Source organism: Mycteria americana, chromosome 3, assembly GCF_035582795.1.
Source record: "Mycteria americana isolate JAX WOST 10 ecotype Jacksonville Zoo and Gardens chromosome 3, USCA_MyAme_1.0, whole genome shotgun sequence".
NCBI lineage: Eukaryota > Metazoa > Chordata > Aves > Ciconiiformes > Ciconiidae > Mycteria > Mycteria americana.
The window spans coordinates 52,207,854-52,231,629 of NC_134367.1; the positions used below are offsets into that span (position 1 = coordinate 52,207,854).

Sequence of the window (23,776 nt, forward strand, 5' to 3'; positions counted from 1 at the left end):
GTGTGCCCAGGTGGCCAAGAAGGCCAATGGCATCCTGGCTTGTATCAAAAATAGCGTGGCCAGCAGGAGTAGGGAAGTGATTGTCCTCCTGTACTCAGCACTGGTGAGGCCGCACCTCGAATACTGTGTTCAGTTTTGGGCCCCTCACTACAAGAAGGACATTGAGGTGCTGGAGCGTGTCCAGAGAAGGGCAACGAAGCTGGTGAAGGGTCTGGAGCAGAAGTCTTATGAGGAGTGGCTGAGGGAACTGGGGTTATTTAGCCTGGAGAAAAGGAGGCTGAGGGGAGACCTTATCGCTCTCTACAACTGCCTGAAAGGAGGTTGTAGAGCGGTGGGGGTCGGTCTCTTCTCCCAGGTAACAAGTGATAGGACGAGCGGAAATGGCCTCAAGTTGTGCCAGGGGAGGTTTAGACTGGATATTCGGAAATTTTACTTCACTGAAAGGGTTGTCCAGCATTGGAACAGGCTGCCCAGGGAAGTGGTTGAGTCACCATCCCTGGAAGTATTTAAAAGACGTTTGGATGAGGTGCTTATGGACATGGTGTAGTCCATGGGTCTTGGTAGTGTTAGGTTTACGGTTGGACTCGATGATCTTGAAGGTCGTTTCCAACCTATACGATTCTGTGATTCTGTGAAAATTTGGTTTACTTTTTTGCCACTGCTAGGGTTGGTGGCCAGCTGTATGGCCTCTTACAAATTCAAACCCCAAATCCTTTCAGTTTGTTTTCACTGCTTCTGGAAGGCTTTAAGACCTTCTCTGTTGTCCTGTGTTTTGTGTATCATTAAGAATTAGGCATTTCTTTCTGATTCAGTGCTACCTTTAATTGTGTTGCCAATGCTAGTGTAACAGATTTTACAAAATGCCTCTCAGCCTTAATTTAGCTGCAACACTGAAAAGACTAACACCTTTTATTATCAAAGCTTGCTGTATTTTGTGTATATTCAGTGGTGTGGTTTTGATTCAGTAATGTAGTTTTCATTAAATATTTCTGGTGTTAGTTGCTACTGTCTGATAATTTTTTTTTAATGTGAAATATATTTTTAAAAAGTACTACTTCTTGAAAATATTATTCAGCTATTTAAGAACATTACCTTGATTGGATCCCACTGTCCAAAAGAACTTGGAAATTTATATGAGAAAACTAGCATCTTATGTGCAAGCGGCAAACTTATTGGGTAACATTTCTCAAAAATGCTCCCACGACTTTCCATTAGAGAATTCAGCTTGCTATATATTTGGTAGCGTACGATGTGAGGCTTCCGTCCTCCATTGATCTCGATTTGTGGTATTAACAATTTTTCAAGTTCTTCCTGGTTAATGAAAACATAATGAAATATTAGAATCAGAAACACGGTCAGATTTTTAATAATGACTAACGGCAAGATTTTCTGTGAACCATCAAGGATTTCTTGAGCATGTTCTCAGTCACCGTAAATCAGCAAAATTTGATTTGAGATGAGAATTGGTCTTCCTGCCCATTGCAGTTTAAATTACCCAGCCTATATTAAGTATCACACTATTAAAAAAAAAAAAAAAGGACAATCTGACAGTTAACTTGGAGGAATCTACTATGATAAAGCTAAAGCTTGACAAGTATCTTTTATTAAAAAAATAATCAAATCTCATTCTTTCCCTACTCCAAACAATTTAGGATGGCTTATTTACTTAATCTCTAAAAATATTGCTGCTGTCCGGTGACTTATATTCCCCAGCTTATTCAACTAAAATATAAAAACAATCCATTTTCTACAGATTTTTTTCTAGCAACCTAATACTTTTACAAGTGCAAATGTGTTTTAATGTCATAATTTAGTTTTCCGTAAAAGACCAAGATTCCACAATGTCAAAGAGGACCAACAATTAAAGAATCAGAGAACAGTAAAGAAGAGTCTTGAATAATGAATCGGAAATAGTAAGTTATTTAAAGTTATTTATAAAGGCATAAATGTTCTTGGAATTAAAAAGATAATGGGAAAAATATTGAGTAAGCTGTAACTAGGGGATATTAGTAGTATCTAGTACCAATATGTAATTCTATTATATGATACTACTGTGTAATTCCTCAACTTACATATGATATCTATATAGCTCCACAGTCTTGGATCTTTCCACTTACTGTTGCAAGCAGAACTCAATATAATAACCAATTCTAAAACACTAGTCACCTCTCTTGTCACTGAGATTTATGTACTTCTTGAGAGAAACAAAAGTTGCTGGCTCTCTTAATTGCCTGTTCCTTTTCTGATCAATTTTTTTATCAGTTTACTAGTGCAACAAACGATATGCTCCCAAATGACAGAGAGGAAAATGCTCCAAGAACTGTAGTATTCCACTAGCTTTAACTTGCAACATTATATTGTTCATGTAAAGAGCTAAGGCTGTTTCATGTATTGCTCAAGTAAAGAGCTAAGGCGTGGGTGTCAGTCTCTTCTCCCAAGTAACAAGCGATAGGACAAAATGGCCTCAAGTTGCGTCAGGAGAGGTTTAGATTGGATATTAGGAAAAACTTCTTTAGTGAAAGGGTGGTCAGGCATTGGAACAGGCTGCCCAGAGAGGTGGTGGAGTCACCATCCCTGGAGGAGTTCAAAAAACGTGTAGATGTGGCACTTTGGGACATGGTTTGGTAGGCATGGAGGTGTTGGGTTGATGGTTGGACTAGATAATCTTAGAGGTCTTTTCCAACCTTAATGATTCTATGATTCTATGTTACCGGGATTTCTGGTTTATTGTCCCTCATGGGCCTTATCCTAAATTCTTTCCAATTCTATTTTGCAAATTCAATTTATACTCAGAAAAGTGAAATTAGCCACAAGCTTCATTCAGAACCCCTAAAATTATATTTGTGATTGTCATTGGGATACATGATTATATGCATTGAATACTTCAATAAAATTATGACATTTTACAGTCACTTTTGAAAGTTGAATGTACTTTCAATTCACCTTCTTCCAAAATTAATGGAAAGGTGACTCTCTGAGCACAAAACATTAATCTTTTCCACACAGCTTATGCTTCCTTGTAGTGCAAAGAATGTTAGGAATTTATTCTTGATTCATCTGACACTTAATATCCATTAACTACTAAAATAAAGGGAACCTTGAATCAGTCACAGTTATGGTGTTGGTAAAGGTTGGGTTCATTTTGCAAATCTCTACATCTGTGTCTTGGCTATCTACTTCTGTAAACTTTCTCTCTCATCAGTGGATAGAGTTTCTTCTAAATCATGATTAGTTTCCTCCTGAAGTAAGATACTTAGTATATAGTAAACAAATGGCACCAGTCTACTTACTGCCTTAGATGTGGGCATTAACGTTGCAGATATCTGAAGGTAGATGAGGTTACCTCACCATAGGTAATTGCACTGATTTCAAGAAAATTACGTTACTAAGAACTGTATAAAAAAATTAGAGTTGTCTAATAAGAATTTTGCTTAAAAATTGATGCCCTGCATCAACTGACCTATCAAAAAGGAAATAAGGACCCCAAGACTGGGTGGGTCTACCCAAAAGTTTCCTTTCTTTTTCCCCACAATATTAGTCTTATGAATTAGATACTTTTAAAAGTATATCTCTTCTCACTACAGCATTCATCTTGCTCACATATTTAGATCATGAGTACAGCAGCATGATTGTTTAAGCACTATAACTTTTAAATTTGACAAAACTGAAAACTCTTCTTGCATCACACAATCATATAATTTAACAAAATAAGCAGTGGAATAGGTACCTGTACACCTTGTAAACGATCTATTTCCGAATCAAACTTTTCTGTAATTTCATTTTGTATGCGGTCAACAGCATCAATCTCCTGTTCTTCTTCAGCCTCTTCTTCTTCTTCTTCTTCTTCTAAAAACTCTTCTTCAAGTATAGCTTCAACATCTTCATTTTCGTTCTCATCTTCCTCCTCAGTGGCTTCATAATGCTCCTTATTTGCTGAAGCCTATAAAGGTAAAATATTTTGTTATTTCGTGTCTATGATACAGGTGTTTTGAAGGAACATATGGTATTCTTGTCTCTTTTTTAATTAGAAAAATGATTAATTCAACAAAACCTCATTTTGGGGTATCCTTCATTGTAAGCAAAAATCTAGTAAATTCTAGAATCATATTTCAGAAGAAAATACAGAGGTATTGCATAGTGCATACAGTGAAGCATTGTACCAGTTCCAAGAATGCTTAAAAAACTGAAGTGCTACACTGCAGTTTTGGTAAGAGGAGTATTTTTTTCATACATGGTATTGTAGTTTGGCAGGACTTTGTTATAAACAAGCATTTTAGCTGAAAGTGTGGTTGACAGAATTTCATGAGCAGTCAAGTAGTACATTAATGCATTTATAAATATGCTTTGTAATTGAGTTTGGGCAGAAATCATGGTACAATCCTATTCTGGATTAACCATGGATTTGACAGGGTACTTAAACATATGCCTAATTGCAATTAATGGGGCTACTCTTATGCTTACAAATTAGGTGCATTAAACACATTCGTAAGTATTTTGCTGAATTGGAGCACATATTGAGAATTCTTTTAAAATTGTTTTTAGTGTTCATGTGCCAATAGTTTCTAAACAATTTAAACATCATGTCAGAGTATTTTTGAAAGTAGAATTTTCTGACAGTCTATCACATTTTTACTGTTCTACATTGCCCTGAAAACTCTGTGACTAAAAGCTCTAGAAGTTTCTAAGATATGAATGCAAACGCTTCTAGTTAAAATCTTTCTTATTAGATTGTTTTCTTACCTCCTGTTTCTTTTGTTTGCGTTCCGCTAAAAGTTCTTCCCTTCTTCTAGCAATCCTCTCATCCTGTGAGTGAAAAAAATATGTAAGAAAACAATGATAATTGCTAATAAAAGCTTTCCTCTGAGAACTGGTAATGTGACCAGGGATTAATGTGGTTCTTTCCACCTTAAAACACTGTTTCCAGATGCTTCTAATGTTAAAAAATATTATCTGTGCAGCTTGAAATTTTGCAGACCAGATACACCTCTCTACTAGGTGAACATGTAAGTAAATTTTAGTAAAACTAATTTGGCAACTTCTGAGATTGAGACTGGGGAGGGAGAGACACTGATTCTGATCACACTCAAAATACTATAATATTTTTTTTAGTAAACTACAGTTTCTAAACTTATAGGTGGTTCTGCCATTTGGCAAAGGGGTGACTGAGCATAGTATTAAATGTATGCTGTTCCGTATGCCTGTTTGGAACTGCCCAATTTTGACCAAGTTAAAAGCATTTGAAATATAGTCCCCCATACATACTCAGTAGATACATGTCAAATACCTGATGGCTAAATCCTAATTCAGAAGTAATATGCAGAAGCATTCTACTTAAGGCCAGTGGGGTTGATGGGGATTCAACGTGTAATTGCTGTTCTTGCACACTGTAATGCTATCACCTGAACTGAGATCAGAGAAACTGAGTACATCAACACACAGGCAATAGTGCAACTTTAGAAATCCGTGTTAACTCCAAGCAAAGTGGCCTGGGTACCAGAACATTCTAAGCAGATTAGCAAGAAACTCTGCACAGATTAATTTCCTCTACTCTTGTGACTAAACTCTGCTGTTCCTGAACGGCACTGCACTGCAGGTCTACTCATTGCTCTCAGTGTCCTGTTGCCAGCTTCTGTCAGTGGAGAAGGAAACTCTAGGGTAGCATTCAACTGGTCTGTCTGCTTTTCCCAGGCTCTCTGTATGTCCTCCAGCTTTAGTAACAAAAGAAGGGTTAACAGGACACTCAGCAATGCTGCATTCTCACAGCACCATCCGACTTGCTCACCAACTGGATGCTACGGAAAAATACTCAATGTGTAACTAAAAACTGTATTGCAATACACATGAGCACAAATATCAAATTACTGTTACTTAGGAAATCCTGATTCTGATCTTTCATTACTTCTTAATGCCTTTATCGATTTGTATCACTGTTTTGTGTATCTGTTTTAAATAGGAACCTGTTATTTTCCCTTGTCATCAGGAGCCATAGCGATGCCTACACTGTTCATTAGAAGTTTGGACCCCAGGATCTGTAGCACAGGTATTTGCCACTTGAATTATCAGAGTAACTGCTTACAGGGTGAGCTTAGTACAGCAGTGTAGGCTGGTCACTAGAATGCACCTTTTCCAGCAAGATTTCCAACTTGCATCAGGAAAGACTAAATTGAAAAAATATTTTAACTCTCCTAGATTATATGCATTCTCAGAGCCAACCTCTGGCACAAGCAGTTCAGAAAGCTTACTGGTATTGTATGAGCCTTGTCCCAAATTCCGTTGTACTAACTTCCTGTGTGTCAGCTGCTCTGTAGTAGCTTATGCTCAGACCTTTTCTGACAGTGCATGTGAAGTGTTTTATCTCACTTTCTATGAAAGTTAGGAACCTTGAATATATTGCATGTGCTGATTGTAAATGTCTGCATAGAGGTTTCAGGTTACTTCAAGTGACTTGTAACCTCTTCGGTAGTAGGCACAGCTTTGTTCAAATGGGAGACTGTGCAGCTGCAACAGCACTGAGACTGTGGCTTAGTGCTATTACATTTCTGTGCAGAGTATCATAGTTGGAAACACAGACACATACGTGGTACCTGTGAAGTCAGCCTATGGGAGATGCAGATCAACTCAACAGCACATGCTCAGGGAAGCTGGTATGCAACAACAGTACAGTGCGTGAGCTGTGTATTTGATTTTTTCTGGCCATATTCATTCTCTCCATTTAGTTGCCTTTTGTCGAGGACTTTCCAGATGACTGGCGTTCTGTCAGACTGCCCGTTGTCTGGCAGCACAGCTACTTTTCTTGGTCTGTGAGATACCTGAACTCCTGCATGACTTAATTGCAGAGAGGAGGAAAGGAGCCCTAAATTCTTTTTGGTTCCTATGGTAAATCTAGGAATGCTGTGAATGTGTGGGGCTGTGTCTCCTGGCTCCCATGTCCATTTCTCTCTGTGCTCTGCACTGCTTTGGGAGTTTCAGAATCTGTGTTCAGACCTGTGCTGCTGAAATTACAAAAAAGGAGATAGGACTGAAAACTTACCCTTATTTTTGCTTTCAGGTCTTTCAGTTTCTTTTTATTTTCCATTTTTTTATACTGTCTTTCTTTCCATTTTTTGAGACGTGGAGGAAAAAGACGGTCAAGAACGTCACTTTCTTCTACTTGAATATAAACTGCAACATCAGGACAGAGTCCTCGTTCTGACAAATACTGGGCTTCATCTAAAGTACGAGGGAAACCATCCAGTATAAATCCTGTGGACCTAATTGGAAAATAAGATATTTATAATTACAAAATGTAGTTTAAAGTGCAACACAGTGAAAATGCAATTAATTTGAAAAAAAAATATTGAACTCCCTTATTAAATATGTATGTTAAGAGTAAACTTAAAAAATACTTTCAGGTATTATCTTTTGACAATGTAAAACTGATACTTCACTATGTATTTTAAGTGGTGTACTAATAAATGTATTTCTTCTGAGGTTTTAATGTGCAGAGATTAATGATTTAAAAAGAACTTTAAAAAGCCAAAATAAATTGTGTCCTCAGTATGGCTTGTGTGACTCTAAAAATAGTACTTTTAGGCACTGCTCACAAAAAATGTTTGGGTGCCCCAAACATTATTTTGGTAACATCTGCCACAGAAAGCCTGTTGCCTGAAAATTTATTTTTCAGAAGTGCCTGACAATTTCTTCTCTAGTATAGGATAAGAATTTTGCCACTCAGTATGATTACATCTCCCTTCCTGCAAATATTAAAAATAGGTCAGATATGTCTGGAAAACTCTATGGCTTGTTGGAGCTCTTACAATCTCAAATTAGATGACTAGTTCTGTAAAGCTGAACCTTGTGTTAATAAGAAGTTAATATTTCTCTTTATTACTTCAGACCTTAATTGGATACATTGTAAAACTGAAGAAAACCAAAGAAGCTGCAAGGAGTGGGAGTGGATGGAAGAACAGGTAGTCCTAGATGCTGTGGGAAAAAGTTAGGGGGAGGATATCAATCATGATATATGTCGTGATGAAGGTTCTCTTCTGCTATACAGTCCCTGATGAAACTGAATAGATATAATATAATATAATATAATATAATATAATATAATATAATATCACAACATTATGTGTAATGCTGGGTAATTTTTTGTCTTGCTGCGTTCTTTTTTCCTAAAACTGATCTCCCTATTTTTACACCATTAAGAAAATGCGTTCCCTATCTGTGGTCTGACAGGACAAAAGTTTATTTGAGGATCTTGTTTATACTTTTTAAGGCATTTCTCATACTGTTAGGAATTGAAACCTAATGGTCAAGCTGCCAGCAGCTATGATCTGGACGGAAATGGATGGAAGAGATTGGACATGGAAAAAGGAATTTTCCCGGCTGAAATTACATCCTAAAGCCAGTCTGCTTTCTAGGAGTCGATGATCTTATTTATTTATGCAACAATAATCCACATTTATCACAGTGTTATGGATGTACTTTTGGATATGAAAGGAAGTCTGTTGTGGATACGTCACTGGAGTACAGCTTGTGATGAATGCATGAGATAACCTGATTCTGTGTTATTTTGGAGACCATTGATACTTAGTCTTTGCTTTCCACACAGTATTTACCATAGATGGAAACCAATAGTTACAGCTGGATTCCAGGTCTCCATGTTTATTAATCACAAGAAAACATAAAAGGTTTATTTACGTATCTATCCTGTAAGCCCATGAAAACTACCTGGCTATTCAGGAGATTTAATCCAATTCAAGTGCTCTAAGTACTTTTGTCCAGTCCTGTGTAGAGCACGAGACATTATATTATTGTCAAAATATCAATCAAAATAGAGCAACAAAACCAAGACTGAGAGGTAGGTCATGATTCATAAGAAGTACAAGAGCATTGAAATAATCTCTGCAATAGTTATTTGTAATTGTGGACACAATGGATGATATACTTCCTAACATTAATTAAAGAAAGAGAATCTAATTACAGTTACCGGAATGGCTCTTTCCTCCACCAGTCAAGAACAATGTTATCAAGGACTTCCGGAGGCAGTGGCTCATTATCCATTAGATTTGCTTTGATTGCTTCTTCCTCATCAGTTAACTCCACTTCCTTTATATAAAGAAAATCCACAAAAAAATGAAAAAAAAAAACCCCAAACAGTAAGAAAGAAAGATCTACCTGACATTTATGCATTTTTTACTAAGTAAGGTACTGTCTTCATTTTATTTAAACCAGCAGGAAAAAAGTAAACTCATTTGCCACATTTCACTGTACTACATTACACATTTTGGGATATTTTCCATGTGCTTGGGGTTGGGTAATTCCCTAGAGTTGGGGCAACTGTATGAGTTTTAATGAAACCTAAAACCAAGCACAATTGTTAAGTATTTCATTATACATATGCTCAATTCAGAGAAATAGAAACTGAAATGATCACAGTTTCTCCTAATTGCCTACAAGAAGTTTTCCACTTAGTTACACATGTTCTCATGCTGCAAGACTATCCGCTCTACATCAGAATGGTTTTTTTACTTTTTAAAAGCAACTTCTATCTTTTGATGCAATCCAAAGAAAGATGTCGAAGAAAGATATGTAAGGTTACTGGGTATAGGCACGTGACCAGAAATCAGAAAGATAGCATTGTTCTACAGAGCAGTAGTAGTATTAATGACTAGTCAAATGCAGAGCATTTGAATACCAAATCTAGCTGTTAAGTTCTTGTGAAAAACTGGTTTTTTCAGTGTTTCACAGGGTATAGATTAGTGATTCTGGATTAGTTTACATCACTCACAATATCAAAATACATGTTTTTACAAGTGTACTGGGTAAAAGACAACATTAGAAGTCAGAAAATATCACTGTTCCTGACCTGCTGTGTTAGTTTTTCATGGTAATACTCACAGAAGAAAATATTTGTTAGTTAGATGATTTTTTTTTCCTGAAAACAGGACGGCAAAGTTCATAAGAGAAATGTATCTGGTATCCTTTAAAGAGTTCAATACTTTTTCTGCCATACCTTGTAAAGGTCTCATTTGTAAGAAGTCATATATATTTGTTTAAGAAGACTAGATAGACACTACCAAAAGAGTGTGTTTTTTAAATGTCAGTGGCCATCAAACATGCACCTAAGTTGCATCCAAAGTCACTTGGAGAGAAAACTTAATATGCAGCTAGGTATTCTCCCATCCCTCTCGCCAAGTGGATTTAAGTTGTCCCCTGAGATTCTTTTGTGAATTCGTTACGCAGTTCTGCTGTCCTTTCCTCATGTAGTAGTCATATTAACCCAAATTGCTCAAGAATTTGTTAGCATAACCTCTCAGAAAATAAAGGAATAATGCTTTTTAACAAAAGCATCCAAAGCGATTATGGAACCCTCAAAATGATGGTAGGGAGCTGCTTGCTGCAAGGACACGTCTGAATAAGAATTCCTATGCCTGACATCTATTTTGATAATGTAGCCAAAAGAACTTGAGAATATGCTGGAAGCCACAGGTCTAATGTAGTGTGTGTGAGAGTAGTATTTTCTCTAGTGCCTGACACAGCGTGTATATTAAAAGATGTTAGTATGGCATAACGGATACCTAAGAAGGCAAAGTGGTAGCCAGATCTGTAACACAGAGGCATCATGAAAGAAATGTGTGAAGTGGGAGAAAGCAGTAAAACCCATATAAAAATGTATCACTGACATCACCACTGCAGATGAACTGTTGAAATGGCATTTGTATCTGATAAAGGAAAAGAAACATGAGATGTATATTCCAGGTACAGAAAAGAGAACGACCCGCATAGCGGTGGTTCGAAGGACAAGGTTGCTACCCAACCTGTCAATGCTGTGAAGGCTTTGGTTGACACATGCTAAAACCACCAGGATGATATCTTTTTGCTAAACTTCCCAGACTGCATGGTAAGTTTTGTTTGCCTTTAGTATTTTTGCTTTGAATATTATAGCTGACATTTACCTTCAGCTTTGATAGATAGGCTTCTAGTGTCTTGTGCCAAAGTGAAAGAGAATGATACAAATGAAATTAAATTAAAGTAGTTTGGAGAGGTAGTGGGTCAGTGAAAAACAGGATAGTCGGACAGTCTGGTGGTAGTCATACTCAGAGAAATGCTTAGGGAGTCCACAGCCTTGAAAATTATCCTCAAGAGTTTTGTGCATGGACCAATGAATGGGTTTCTAAACTGAACTGCAGTTGTATTAGCTGTGCTTTGGTCATGCCATCAGATAAAGCGCTTTACAAGAAGTGCGAGAAAAAAATATTACTGTAGAAGAAGATTGTTTACCAGCAGATAAAAAGATGATGAGGAAAAAATACTAACAGAAGTGCCTTAGACATGTATTGATGCCAAAAAATAAAGCTGAGAGCCAGCCATAACCATCAGTGCCAGGAACACTTGCCTTATTTTTGGCTGTGATGACCAAGTTGTAAACTGACTTGGCAAAAGAACCTCCTCCTAGATTTAACTGATGAAAACCTGAATTTTTGTTCTGACATCCATGATTTTGATCCGTACTCCATCTGTGTTGAAGCATTTGCTTCCAATATTACCTGCTCTTGTATTATTTCATCAGGAACACTACCTTCCAGTTATCAGGGACCTCCCCCACTTTTCAAGACAGTTAGAGAGTGGCCTTGAATGCACCTTTGGCAGTTTCCTCAGCACCTGTGAATGCACCCTATTGACTTGTATATGTCCAGATTACATAAATGATCCCAAATATGATCCTATTCTGGTGTGAGTAGTACCACTTTTACCCATGCTTTCCTATTAGGGACAGAGACCTAGAAGGCCACAGACTAGATGGTATTTGTAAAGACCAAGGTAAAGAAGGCATTGAGCATCTCAGCCTTTTCAGTGTCTTTCATCAAAAGGTCACCTGCCCCACTCAGTGGTGGATTCATATTTTCCAGGTCTTCCTTCTGCTACTGTTCTTCCTGTAGAAATTCTTCTTGCTACGCTTCAGATGCCTCACTAGTTTCAACTTCCATTGAGTGCTCATCTTCCTAATACTGTGCCTGGAGGTTGTTTCTGTATGCCTGCTCTGTAGCCTGCTTCCCCTCCTGCATGCTTCCTTAGATCCTGTAGTAGGAAGTCTCTGAAGGTCTTTGATGACTAGTAACTTGAAGGAACATAGCAGGTATCAGAAGCACAATAAAAAATTGCTCTTAGAATGTGATACAGAAACTTATTTCTTCTGAAGCTTTGAGAGTTGGGTAAACCCTTATTTGTATTGCCTAGGAGGTAGATTTTCAATGTCTTTGTAATATGCATTTTTTGAAAGATTTATATGCTGTGCACCCTTGTGTTGAGACTTCTCCACATAATAAAGGCTTTTATCATATCCACTGTTGACTAAAGAATTCATTTGCGTTGAAACCTTGTCTGTTTTTCCCAATATATCACTGTCTGCACTCTCTCCTGATAAACATTTGTGTAAATGTTTATTGTTCAGGGAAATAATACCCCATAAGAGATGGGTTTTACAATGTATATTTATAGCAATTTTCAACCAGTATTCAATCTGATTAAGAAAAAGAACTAATTTTCTGAAAACTATAATTCATTAATTGTTTTACCAATATCATGAATATCCAGCTATTTTAAACAGTTTTTCAACTACAAGGCGTATTCTGTGCTACCTAAGAGGTTTTTCTGGTTTGAAACTCTGCTGCCAAAAGGCAAAGACAACACTACAATCCAGATTACAAAATCTACTGTATTAAATAAATACTAGCTTACCCTGTTATGAACACTGAGATATTTCTGATTTTTTGACAAGGTAAATGAAGGGGTGGTAGAGGCATTCTATTCTTTTGCCCCAAAAGAGTGCAGAGAGCACTGCTGGTGAACATTTCTAAACTCCTGTGCAACTGGAGCACATGCACCAGACTGAACCTGCATATTGTAAGTACTTGAAGGAAACCATACCTTCCTGTTATTATTCTGACCTTCATTTTTTTTCCCTCAGTTTGTCTTCCTTTGCCCCATTTAGCATCTATCTATCTCTACTGTTTAGAAAAAAACTATACATAATTCTTGGAAATGTTTTGAAGAATGTTTGTGGCATTCATAAGAAAACACTGTCAAGAACTATTGTCTCCACATTTCATCAAGTAAATAATTTAACATAAGTGATTTTTATCAAGCTAAAATTTTATAGGAAATTGCTATTCTGGTCTGAAAATGGTTTTTTTGTGTATGGACATAAAAAAGATCAGATTATTACCTCTTTGCTTTTTTCAATCTCAGTTTTAGTCATGGTCTGAGAGAAGCTGTCCAGTTCCTGTGATAGCATTGGCATTTTATTGTCATCTTCTTCAAGTTCTTCATCAAAATTGGGCCCAACTTTCGCTTTAGTTTTGGGTAAGATCAGTTCCTGTAGATATTCTTCAAACTGAATATGGAAAATGCCTAATTTGTCTGCTATCTGTCGTGCACAAGTAGTTTTACCTGCTCCATGAGTCCCAAGTAAGCACACCCGTAAAGGAGGAGCCTGTAGAAAAGAATTGGAATATTTTATAACAAATTGGAGTCTACAGTGCACCCCCTACTGTTTTTCACTTCCAACATATCGTTATAAAAATTGCATCAAAATCAGTCACATCATTTTGCATTTTAATTTTGTCAAGCCTTCTACTGCTGTTTCAAACAGACTACCGGCTCTCTGGAAATACCGAACAAATACACTATGGCAGTTGATGCCAGTAGGTAAAAACAAAACCTCATTAGACAATTCTGGTAAATCTTCCCTTCTTTTACCCTTCTTCCACTTACAAAAAAAGACTTAAAGATAGTAAAAAAATCCCCAATATTTGTGATTTGTTAATCACATCTTATAATTATTGTAAGCCCTTATAATCTTCCTCTCTTTTCTGCTTTATTTGCATCATTAATTCAATGCATTAATTTAAATGTACACTAAAAAGTCACTAGGGAAGCAATGTGTTTTATTTGTTTCAAGGACTTGCCTGATATATTTATTGTTACCTAGAAAAAATCAGCAATAATAAACAATTATAAATGGGAATGGAAAATAGTTATTTTAATCTGTTATTATCTGCTTTAAACAATTTTGAAGATTCTCACTTGTAGTGGTTCATTGTGAGCCACATAGTCCTCAGGGTTCTTCAAAAATTTATCTCTGTACTCAGAAGTTGAAAAGTAATAAATCTTTTCTTGATATTTAGCCGCATGTTCATAGAGTCCTGGGTAAAGGACAAAGTTCTCTTTCAGGCTGACTGGACAAAAGTGTTTTGTGTCTCCCATGTGCCTTTTCTTTTCCTTAGTTTTTTCTTCATCCTGAAAATAATACGAAAGTTTTCAAAAGCTATTTGTATTCAGTAGTTCACTTAGATTAAGTAGATCAAGTAGATCAGATTAAGTAATGTCAAATACATCAACTGAGCATTGAATGAGAATGGTATTCTCAAGACAGCTTGTAAGCTGAATATAAGTCTGTGAAAATACACGCTTTTTAGATTCAGAGTCAGAAAACAAACACTCCGGTCTAGTGAGACAATTATTGAGAAAAGAATGACTATTTAAAATTTGAAATGATAATACCATAGTTAGCTGTTGAAGATCAAAATTAAGGTAGAAGTATCTATGATAAAATCTTTTCCTGCTGTGTTTTTGAAACTCACTTTCTGTTGCTTCTAAATGTGCAGAAGTAGACCTCTTCAGAAAAGGCAATGAGAACTGGTATTATAAAGTCAGATTACTTATCCAATAAAATTAATTTCTAAAAAATCTATTTAATACTGATCCAGTACAGTGTATGGATATCTTTTACTGTTAAAATTGGGGATGGGCATCTTCCAATATAGGATGAAAATAAAGGAAAGGTGAAGCTAGACCTTTAATTTCATTAAGGTGGATGTTTGAAAATTATCAATAGCTGAGATGAAACAGGATTGCACATTAGGACTCTGCATCTTCAGATGTTTACGTGATGGCTCACAGAATCATTGTTAGTTGACAGAAATCAAAGTTCACATTTGTTTCCTTAATAAAAGCCCCCTTTTCCATCTGGCAAAACTAGGTACATTCATTCTCTCTATTAGCATGGGGTATTTATGCTTCTTGCTGGAGTAAAACTACTATCAGCCAGAACATAGGCATACAATGAAAGTGTTCTTGAAGTATATGATGATATTTATCCTGTAAGAAGGCTGAAACTGGATCATACAAAATCAGGTGCAAAATCTGAATTCTCTGGGGTTATGTTCAAACTGAAAATAAATGAGTTAAAATAAAAGCATAAATAGACAAAGCCAGCATGCTTACTTCTTCATCTGCATTTTCCTCTTCTTCAACTTCTTCTTCATCTTCCCCTTCAGCAGCCAGATCTTCTGCTTCCTCATCTAAGTCTTCAGCAGATAATTCCCAACCATGATATTTAAAAGGTTCTGAAAAGGTTATTTTTTTTTTCTGTTTCAATATTTTTCATTTGGCTATGCCAGAATATATTCTCTTTGTCCATAAAAATAAGGACATATGTGAAAGCAAATCATGCCCACTGTATATTGCATTTCTCCTATCATAGAACAAAATGTTTTCCCTGGATGTAGGAATTAATATGTTGCTTCCTCCAAAAATGGAAATTCTACTGGTTGCTTTTTGGTTGAAGTAAATTGGTATTTTCAATGGGAACTTGTAGTACAAAAGTATCATACAAACACAGGCAGATAGTGCCATTACTGTTTGCAACAGGTTTTTTCCTGTTGTTCATTGGGGAAAATCATCAGTCAAATTTTATTTGATTATAAAGCTAGCACAATAGATGTTTTGGTTAATAAAACACTTGTATTGTAGTAATGATAGGAAAAATATAGTATTAATATTATTTATCCAGTACTCAAAATTGTTAGAGGTTTGAGCACACAAGTGAAGAAAGGTAATTTGCCAAAAAAAAAAATCAAGACTATAAAAATCCAGTCTTGAAACACAATCTGTGCAGGTGGGTAGATTAGATTATTACGCACCGTGAAAGTCTTGTTGACTTCAGTGAATGTTGTACATTAGTGAACCTTTGTTATCTGTCCATTTCTCAAACCAGTACCCTGACATGAACAAATAGAGCAAGTAACTGGGGAACTGTGCTGTCAGAATGTTTAGGGAGCTATTATATACATATCTGTATAGCCATATATATTTTTTTCAAATATATATATTCCCCACTCTTCCTATGTCTTAAAGGCTGCTAGTGTGCTCTTCAGCTCACCCACAGAACACAGCATGTCCTGTTCCCACTTCATGTGAGTAATACAAAGCTGAATATAACCCACCCCCCGCCAATATATTCATCATACAAGCTCTCCAAAATCCCTCTTGGTCGGTTAAGTGTAAATCACATAAACAGTATTACTTACTTTCCATAACCAGCACAGTTTGATTAAGCAGACTTTCTGGAGTTTGCTCAGCAATCTCTAAAGCAACAACCTGAACTAGAGATGACTGCTTGATTTCTGACTCCACTGTTTGCCAGTCATGCATGAAAAGGTCAATCTTCCTTTTAATTATTTCCATTTCTGGTATATCTGGAAAATCATCCTCTGCAAATTCAGGTAGTATGATTTCTGAAAATCAAACAGTATTTAGAAGGCAATGCTCCTCTAAAATGTTCTGCATTTAAAAATTATTATTATGCTTTAGGATTATTTTTATTTTCCTCAAATATAGTGGCATATTTTTTTTAATGCTGCTTCCTCCCCCCTGTAATTATGAATTATTATATTACTAGTTTACAAAGGCACTTTGAAAATGCCAAATTAATTATGTTGATATAGTATATACTGATGCTTCTCCAGGAAAATAAACAAGGTCAAATTACTTAACTAAGTTTGCATGTGTTATTTAAAACAGCACACAAATAAATATAATGACTCTTTCTGCAAAGAAATAGAAGGAATATACATTAATTTAAAAATTATGATTTAATGATGAACAGTTTTTGACAGGCTATCCATATGGTCATGCCTCCTATGGAACATGCCAGTATAGGAAGAAATAAAGAGTAGGAAAGCTAGCATACATGGCAAAGAAGCAACTTCACGTTCTGACTTGGTTCAGGTTCAGTTACTGAAGCTGTTGTGGAGTGTTGAGGTTGCATGTTAGGTATCTGTTCTTTTTCAAGTGGAGTATGTTCTCTTTATGTGAATAGAAATATAATGCATACTCCTAGGTGTTTTTCCTCTTTGGCATAAGATCTCAATATACAGATGTTAGTGAATTAAACATTCATTTACTCAAACAAAGGCACACAGATATATAAAGATCAACATGGCAAAATTGCAGAGAAAATAGAAGATTTAGGGGAGAAAGGAAAAAGAAGGGAGAGAAACCCAGTGTAAATATCAAGGATATGAGGGATGGTATCAAAGACTGAAATCCTAAATTGATAAAGGCAAAGCAGTGAGCTAAAACACTAAACCATGCAATATAAGAGCTCTTAAAGCAAATTAGAACTGATGCTTCTAACCATAACTAACAAATGAGGCAAGACAGGTACACAGAGATTATGATCCACCTTTTAAAAGTGATCTGTAATGGGAATGTCTCGATTCCTGGATACCTAATGTTTAATCTTTGCAGAGATGCTGAACACACTTTTGCCAGTTATATGAAACAGAAACTGGGGGTGTTAAACAGCTTGAAATTTAGATCTATTTGTTCAGACAACTGGAATACTTCCATTTTACAACCAAGTCTGCAGCAGAATTGAAAGAGGGAATTAATTTCTTCTGACTTTCAAGCCTCATTTGAGTGATTTAACCACTAAACCAGGCTTCTTAAGAGTTATGAATGCATCTTTCCAATTGTGCATTGTTATAAATGTACAGAAATTAATGAAGAGATTATCTGTTATGTATTCAGAGACAATTTGGTCATACATGTGTAATGAAAAATTAGTTTACAGCAAATAATGGCATAAATTATGTACTATATATGCATTATAAAAATACTGAATATCATGAAAGAATTGGTGCCAATTTCAAGGAAAAGTTATTTTTCTCCTCATTGATAATAACTTTAAAAACTCCAAACAAAAAAATGGTTTTCAAATACTAGGAATTCCCATTTAGAATAAGTTATCTGTTGAGACCTTTTGGCTCTTCCCAGTGAAGTGGATCAGCATGCTAAAATTACTGTGATAACACATTGTCCTGGAAGAAATGGATGTCTCCTCTATTTATCCTATTGAGTGTAGGGAGAACATGCAGGTGTTGAAGGCTGAAGGTCCTCCCCAAAAACAGAGGAGTCGCATCATACTTGAAAGTTACTGTGTTAGTCACAGGATTCTCAGGAACAGCTTCTCTTACACCGTTGGCAAAGCCCCTGCAAGCAACAGCAGACTAGGTTTACCATGTCCTTGGAGCATGACTGTGTGCGCTGTTCCCTCTGCATTTTCTCAGCTATACGCTCATAGGGACCTTACGAATACGCTTACTTTTGCAGACAAAGGCATGTTATACCTATGACCTATAGAACCCAAATACTGGCGCTATGAAGCAAGAAAGATGTATGTATGTGTGGAGTAATTCTAAGTACCAACAATGAGATGCAAAAGTGTAACCCATTTCTCTGGAGGCTAGAAGTCACCCATAGTTATATGAGGAAAAGGAGTGTGGATGTAAATCCCATCTGCCAGTCAATACACTCTAGAACAAGGAGTATATAAATGATGATAATAATAGTAATACTTAATACCTAAAAATGAATTAATAAATAAATGAAAATTTAAAAAAAATTATATCCTGGCTTCCCTCTGTGGATACTTGGACTGAGAAACTCTCACAAAAATTTTGGCTTTAATGAAGCCATGTCTGCATACAATAACTTGTTTAATGAGTAAGGGAAAGAGAAGTCTTTAATCTCTTAAGATACATTGTGCAGAAATTTGTTGTGTCAGTTGTTTAAGATCAGAGAAGTCCAAGCCTGTCTCCTAACACTGTCTCATGAAAAGTAAACAAAAGTTAAAGATTGAAAGAATGCATTAATATAAATAAGAAATTCACAGGTACTACTCATGGTAAACATGACAAAACCATACCAAATGTGTTGTCATACTTGGTGAGCAAAATAACAAAGGGATAGCTGCTTCCACTGCTGTCCATTTTGCTGAAGAAGCCAGAGGGAATTAAAAACTTGATATTGACAGCAGATATTGAATTAAAAACTCGATATTGACACATTAACAGAAAAGGAGAAAGATACTCATTGGTTCCTACTCAATTGGTTCCTGCAATTAGAATCACGGAATCACATTTAGGTTGGAAAAGACCTTTAAGATCATCAAGTCCAAGTGTTAATTGGTATCCATTTAGACATTGTTAGGCCCTGAAAGTCCTGAGACAATTTTGTGTCAGCTAGAAGAAGATACAGAGGTGCCTCGATGACACTATCACCACCTTGTCCTTACTAAATCATGAACAGTCTCTGGCAGTAGCAATGTGGTGTTGTTGCTGCTATTCTCATTACCTGCACTCATATAATTTTCATTCTGATTTTCTTCTTTTTCTTATCATTTTTCTTTTGTGTTCTGTTTAATAAGTCTGATATCAGTGCCTTCAGCTAACAGACAGAAAAGCAGCTGAGAGCAATGACTTAAATGGTCTGATATTACTGTAAGTTTGCTGGGACTAACAGTGGATGCTGTGTTTCTCTTTTGCCAGAAATGAAGCTGCAAGGAAGAGCTTCAACAGCGGATGGAGTGATTTTCTACTTTGCTATAATTTTCCCCTCCTATTTTTCTTTCTGTCTTGCTTTGAGTTTGAAAGAGCAGGAACAGATTGTGACACAAGCAACAACAGGTTCAGTCTATTCCAATGAACTTCTATTGATTTTTACAAAAAAGGACCATTACTACTATTTTTCCTTATATAACTTCCCACACATAAAAAGGAGAGGTATTACTAAAAATGAAGGCCTTACCTAATGCCTCGTACATTAAAAGCTTTGACTATTTTCTTAAAAATACAAAACCCCAAAACATTAAAAAACCAGTGTTTTATGGTTACTCCCTGGCATTAAGCAGGCCAATGGTCACTATGTGAAATTGCAGCACTGTAACATTCATTCTGAGTTTGCTCCAACCTGAAAAATCCAAACAATTTTTCTGGCTCATGAAGAGTTAGATTGCCCTGTTACAATTTTCTTCTTTAAGAAAACTAGTATTTCTTCCCAGAACTGAATGTCTCTCAATCTTCTCTTGTGGATTGTTGAAGAAATCCACAAATGCCACATTTAATTTTCCAAAATAGAGCCAGATCAAAAAATGCTATTACTAAGTACAATGTAGCTGGATTTCCATGATTAGGTACCAGTAAGATTCGGCAGGAAACAGGACTAAACACAATGGTCAGAGTAGAGATGCTGCCTAACGTTTGTCTAACATGCTACCAACTAAAGCATCGCCTGGAAGTGTCAATAGCAGCTGGGATACGTGAATGCCTGCAGGAAAGGAACACATCTAACAAATTTTTCTGACTTGGATGGCTAAGCTACCTATGAAGCTATTATAGCAAAGGTCAGTGCTGCTACTGTCATCTAGAAGAAAGCAAGCCAGTGCCCTGCCTCCAGTGAGTTAATTGCCAAAGAGCTAGAGTTCGGGACTCCCATTCTTTTGTCATTGGCCAAATTTAAAAAGATGCAGGGTTTCAAATACATGCCTCCTTTTGACATTCCTTCATGGCTCACTAAGGCTGGCCCCTTGCTAGTTTGCTACTTGTTGTGCTTATTTCTACAACCCTTAATTCCATATATGAAGCCAGGCACTTAAAAGTTAGTATGGCAGTTTTGGGCACTCCAATGTCTACATCTCCTTATGGGTCTGGGTCTTAATGTGTAGTCCTGTAGAAATACAGTAAATTTCTAGATACTTAGGTGCTTTTAAGAATTTTATTCTTCCACTTATGAGGCTGAAACTTTCATTCTTTCAATACCCCCATTTACCTCTACTATATATACGATAAACTGAGATTTGAAATAAATCAGGCCCTCTATGGCAATTCATATGCTGGCTCAGGGACCTGAGGGCACCCCGGGGCCTGGCTGTCCCTGCCCAGGCCCCTGGGGCTCCCTCCACCTGCCCACGGCCCAGGACTCCATGTCAGCCCCCCGGGCCGCCAGCCCCTGCCCCAGCAACGCCACAGCAGGGCCGGTCACCACTTCCCCACAGCCCTGCATGGCCACGGGCTGTGCGGAGCTGGGCCCACCCACGGGCTGACATCCCAGCCTGGCCTCAGCTCGTCCCTGTCCCCAGGGAGGTGCCCAATGCCCAGGGCCAGAGCTGCCCTGCTCCTGGCTGGGGTGCTGGGACAGGCTCTGGCTGCCGGGCCCTGCCCTGATGGCTGTATTACCACACTCTGCTCCCAGCTCCCTGTTCCCTTCGGAGCAGTTGGCCCTCACAGTGTCCTGACATGCTGTCCCCAAGGTGAACCGCAAAACTTTATTTTAATTGAGCCATTTTTAAATAACAGGTTACAGTATTGGCAAGTATTTTTGTAATCTTTTATAACGAAGGATACTTAATGCATTTCCCCTCTTCTTTTTACAGCTTTGAACAACACAGCTATTGGACTGACACCTCAGTGGCTAACCTTCCCGCTATTTGAATGATTATTAGTCCAAACGTAAACCAAAAGTGCGTATCATTAGGCAGAAACACCTTGCAGATTTCCAATAGTCTGATCTTGAATTAGAATTTAATTTTTTCTTGAAAATGTTTATAAACATTTGCATTTTACTAAACTACACATTCATTCTATATATATCATTACATTAGTTATCCCCTGCAATGACATTTCTGTCTCTTGCCATGATTCTAAATAGGAACATGAAAATACCTTCCTTTTTATGTACCTTAAAAGATGTTGTGTAAATGTCACAATTAATTATGTTGCATTCTGCAATGATGTATTCCAAATGAGACAGAGATGTAGCCAGGTAAAACCTGCTTAAATTTGGGCAGCACTAATGCATTATGTAATGATGATCCCATTAGGAACACAGATTTTAAGAAAATAAGCCAAGGATACATTAATAACTAGGTTACGCTAACTGCTTTTTGCACGTGTTATCCCTGGCACATTCACACTGTAGAAATCATGTGTGCTGCCTTGTGAACCACAGCCCTATTCAAAGCAATAACGTTATGGAAGATGGTAACGTGGGCTGTCTGGATCTCGCCTTCAACAGATTGTCTTTTATAGGGCTGCCCTTTAAAAACCTCTCTATTCTGAGTAGGTCATGAAACTTTGGAAATATACAGGCAGAATAATGGATTTAAATTAATATTTGACATCATCTGAGACAGAATATTGAACATGGTAACAAATCCACTCAATAGAGTGCTTCCCGTATGAACCTTAATCTCAGAAACACTTACAATTCATGTTACACCTCTCCTGAAGGCTGTATTTAGCAAATGATGGACCAGCCTGTGTTCCAGCTTTGATTCTCTACTCTAGGCACATAATTCTATCAAATTACCTCTATCTGAGAGTTTTCTTACTTAAGGAAGCTTATCTAGCAGCAATTACTGCATATTTATGGAGTTTTTAAATACATTACACAGGCCTAAGCGAACTGGAGAAACTTTCCCCTGGAAAGAGGGGAGAAGTAACAAAAGAAAAAAGGATTACATTCCTAGGGAAAAGGGATGACCCAAAAATTGGACAACCCAAACATTATTTGGTTTTGGTTCAGGTATTTGAACCTTATTATGACAAAAGTGTTGCCTCCCTGGCATTTGGTTTGTTTCAAACGAGGTCTCAGGGATCAAAAATATTGAAAATACTTTTAAGTAAGTAAGGCAGCTGTACCTTTGCTATTAGATATAATTTATAATAATTCTGCTTGCAGATGTGATTTACAGTGAGACAATATTTTTAAAGAAATAAGAAACGTAGTCAAGAAAAATACTTGAAAAGACAGCAATGGTTTAAAAATAAATGGATCTAAAAATGCAAACAAGTTTCCTTCAGAGGAGGTGGCAGTCTATCTAACAGTGCTCTTCTTACTTTCTTTTCCTTATCACAGAGGTGATAGGAAGCAATCCTCCCCAGCCCTAAATCTGGAGCTTTCACAGGGAATGACTATATGGCAATCTCTCATACTCTTTTGCTCTGTGTCTTCTTTGCTTTTACAGAGCATAGTTACCATAGAGACAAACAATCCTCAAAGGCTTTCTGCTCCCACGTTCTCCAAGTGAGTTGCTGGGGAAGGAAAGCCTTTAATATCTTTTTTCCCAGTGTTCTGCTAGTATTAGATATGACTTGTTCTGCCCTCAGTCCATATTCAGCAACAAAAAAGATGAAGAAATCCTTCTTTCCTCCCCTCTCAAACCCTGCCAAAGCTGAGACAGAGACACCAGAAGCCAGCATGTCTTCTTCATTAGTGTTTAACTATCAAAATAAACAGAAAGGCAAAATGTAGGATAACAGTGACACTTCCATTCCTTGGAACTGGTGTGTATTTCATTATGAATGTATTTTCATTTGTCTTTTTGAAACAGACCATGTAGTTTGTTTATACAGACTTTTCATTACTTACTTATAAATATACGTGGCAAAATAATTTTCAGCATATTACAGTGAAATGTACTTAGTAGACAAACTTATATTGTGTGTACTGATTTATGGTGTTTGGAAAAAAAGCAGTTCAGTTTACAGATTAAGTTGATTCTTTCTAATGCATAAAAATGTGTATATTTAACAACTTGCTATTTAAAATAAAATGTTTTATGTTGGATTTATTTCTCTTTTGGACTTTAACATATTCTAAAAATTCT

At 36.8% G+C, this 23,776-nt stretch overlaps 1 protein-coding gene across 1 annotated transcript in view; it reads right to left on the reverse strand.

Moving 5' to 3' along the window:
• AK9 (adenylate kinase 9) overlaps positions 1–23,776 on the reverse strand; it is a 70,876-nt gene that overhangs the window by 14,062 nt on the left and 33,038 nt on the right. Inside the window, exons 19-27 of the mRNA XM_075498528.1 lie at positions 16,356–16,562; positions 15,271–15,392; positions 14,071–14,283; positions 13,211–13,477; positions 8,972–9,090; positions 7,031–7,250; positions 4,741–4,803; positions 3,728–3,940; positions 1,093–1,311 (exon numbers count right to left, since the gene is read on the reverse strand). Coding sequence (XP_075354643.1) covers positions 1,093–1,311; positions 3,728–3,940; positions 4,741–4,803; positions 7,031–7,250; positions 8,972–9,090; positions 13,211–13,477; positions 14,071–14,283; positions 15,271–15,392; positions 16,356–16,562 — 1,643 coding nt within the window. The remainder of the gene's footprint in view (positions 1–1,092; positions 1,312–3,727; positions 3,941–4,740; positions 4,804–7,030; positions 7,251–8,971; positions 9,091–13,210; positions 13,478–14,070; positions 14,284–15,270; positions 15,393–16,355; positions 16,563–23,776) is intronic.